We start from the raw sequence: 2,272 nt of genomic DNA, 5'->3' as shown, positions 1-2,272 counted from the left end.
CATTTGAAGCTCTAGTTTGACCTATTTCCTTTTCAGGGCGTAACAATACTCCCCCACTTGGGAACATTATTCCACGAATGACACCTAAATACTTTTAAAGGCATCAAAGACTTGATTAGTAGCATATAATACATTACGTAAAGTTCAAGAAATTCATACTAAATGCAAAAACTCAGAAGGAGCACAACTTCACATCGCTAAGCAAATTAGCAACATAGGCAAGTTAGAACAAGTTCCACAATTCACATCACATAGTCATTTCATCATTTATGGAGGAACTACCTTCTCCAACATTAGTCATGGTATTAAACATCATTTCTACACATATTGATATAATTTCATGAAAAATCAATTAAATCAAATTTTGAAATTCTTTACAGTGAACAGTGCTCCTTTACAGTGAAAGATGCTCAAAATTCAAGAACTCACATTCAAGCAATTCTAACACGAAGACATAACAACATAAGAGACAAGACCATATAAAATCATATTGTAATAAACATAAAAACAAAATGGAATTATGAATTACGAGGGCCTTCACTCCGGATTAGTCACTTCCTTAGCTCCGAGAGCATAGAAACGATTCCTCTTTGGAGCATTGGGATCTCGACAATCATGAGGGGCTTGGTTGACCTCTTTCACTTTTTCGTTGAGGTTAGGGGAATCTATCATCTTATGACCCCTATAACCACATCCAAAGCAACCATCTGTGCTGGCAATATCCCTACCCAAGTGTTGCTTCCCACAACTAGTACAACTGGGCCTCTCATAAGAATAACCACCTCCTTGAGAATTTTGGTTGGAACCTCTATCCTTGTTTCCCATGGAAAATTCTTGGTTAAAGAACCTCTTCTTATCCTTAGGTTGACTTAATTCATTCGACCTAGGCCTCTTTCCATCTCTAGTCATCTCCCTAATCTTGGACTGTTCAATTTGTTGGGCATACACCATGAGCCTAGAGATATACATATCATTAATGAGCATTGTCGTACGACACTCTTTTTCAACCAAACTAGACACCCCCATCAGAAATTTGTTCATCCTAGCCATGGTGTCCGCTACCAAGGTTGGGGCATACTCAGACAGTTGAGTGAATTTGAGAGGGTACTATTTCACACTCATTCCCCCATGAAGAAGGTTCATAAATTCAACCAACTTTCTCTCCCTCAATTCTAAGGGAAACACCTATCAGGAAAAGTCACTTTTAACACTTCCCAATCTACCGTACCTACCCTTAAGGGTCTCTCATCTCTCCATTGCACAAACCACACTTGTGCCACATCTTTTAGTTGGTAAGCGACTGATTCTTCTTTCTCTCTAGGAGTCACACCCATAGTATCCACCACCTTGTAAACCTCATCAATGAAGTCTTGAGGATCCTAATCCACCTTAGTGCCATGGAAATTAAAAGGGTTTCATCCTCATGAAATCCCGGATTCTAGAGGCGAGAGTACTTGCATTTGGTTGAGGTTGAGGTCCAACTCCTAGGTTAGATTGGGCAACCACATGATTAGTGACCACTTAATCTTGAGTCGTCATGAGTTTGGTCAAGACCTTAGGAGCATCCCTTATATCCACATTATTCATATCCCTTTAAACATAAGGAGCTTGACGACCTTGGGGCATTGGAGGCCTTGAGGTTCCAGAGGGGGAACCTTTTTCATTCACCTCTTCTTGGTCAACTATAGGAACTTGATCATTCTGAAGAGGAATTCTCTAATTAGCTAATTCTGCATCCTACCTTCTAGCGGGTGTCCTCGTTGTATTCATGTCCTATAAACACAAGAGAAGAGTTTGAAAAGAGGAACTTATAAAACTCAGCTCTATGGAATGACATTAGAGAAATGAAGAAAAGTGAAACTTCTATCGTCCTATAGCCTCTCGCACATAGATGTGTTGCGACTCACACCGATGAACAAGACTCGACTAGACGTGGCTTGTGATACTTTGGACTCTAAACTATATCCCAAACCTTATGCGCTGATACCAAGTTTGTTACGATGCCAAAGTACACCCTAGATGTTAGGGCAACCCTTAGGTCAGAACAAGGAGTGCTTGACCTCTCGGAGGTCTTACACAAGCCTCTTACCTATCATTCATTACATAAAGTATGAAAAGTAGTGCTGAATTAAAACTTTTCATAATAGTATAAAAATAAGAAATTTCTTTTATAAAATACTAAGGAGTAAGTCTTTTCATCACAAGCCAACTCATAGACACGACATAAATATCTTAGAGACACGGCCCTTTACATTGAAAGAAATATTAATAA

At 39.3% G+C, this 2,272-nt stretch overlaps 1 protein-coding gene across 1 annotated transcript; it reads right to left on the bottom strand.

Annotated features, from left to right (window-relative positions):
* Positions 1–537: 537 nt before the first annotated feature.
* LOC107003811 lies at positions 538–1,334 on the bottom strand. The gene is made up of 2 exons (XM_027912722.1): positions 1,267–1,334; positions 538–955 (listed from the first exon to the last, which is right to left on the bottom strand). Exons 1-2 carry the CDS (start codon positions 1,332–1,334, stop codon positions 538–540), a joined length of 486 nt encoding a protein of 161 aa, XP_027768523.1.
* Between the last annotated feature and the right edge of the window lie 938 nt (positions 1,335–2,272).

The sequence above is a fragment of the Solanum pennellii genome, chromosome 11 (assembly GCF_001406875.1).
Source record: "Solanum pennellii chromosome 11, SPENNV200".
In the NCBI taxonomy this organism is placed as follows: domain Eukaryota; kingdom Viridiplantae; phylum Streptophyta; class Magnoliopsida; order Solanales; family Solanaceae; genus Solanum; species Solanum pennellii.
Note: the sequence above shows the minus strand (reverse complement) of the source record. Positions and strands in the feature narration are given on the sequence as shown.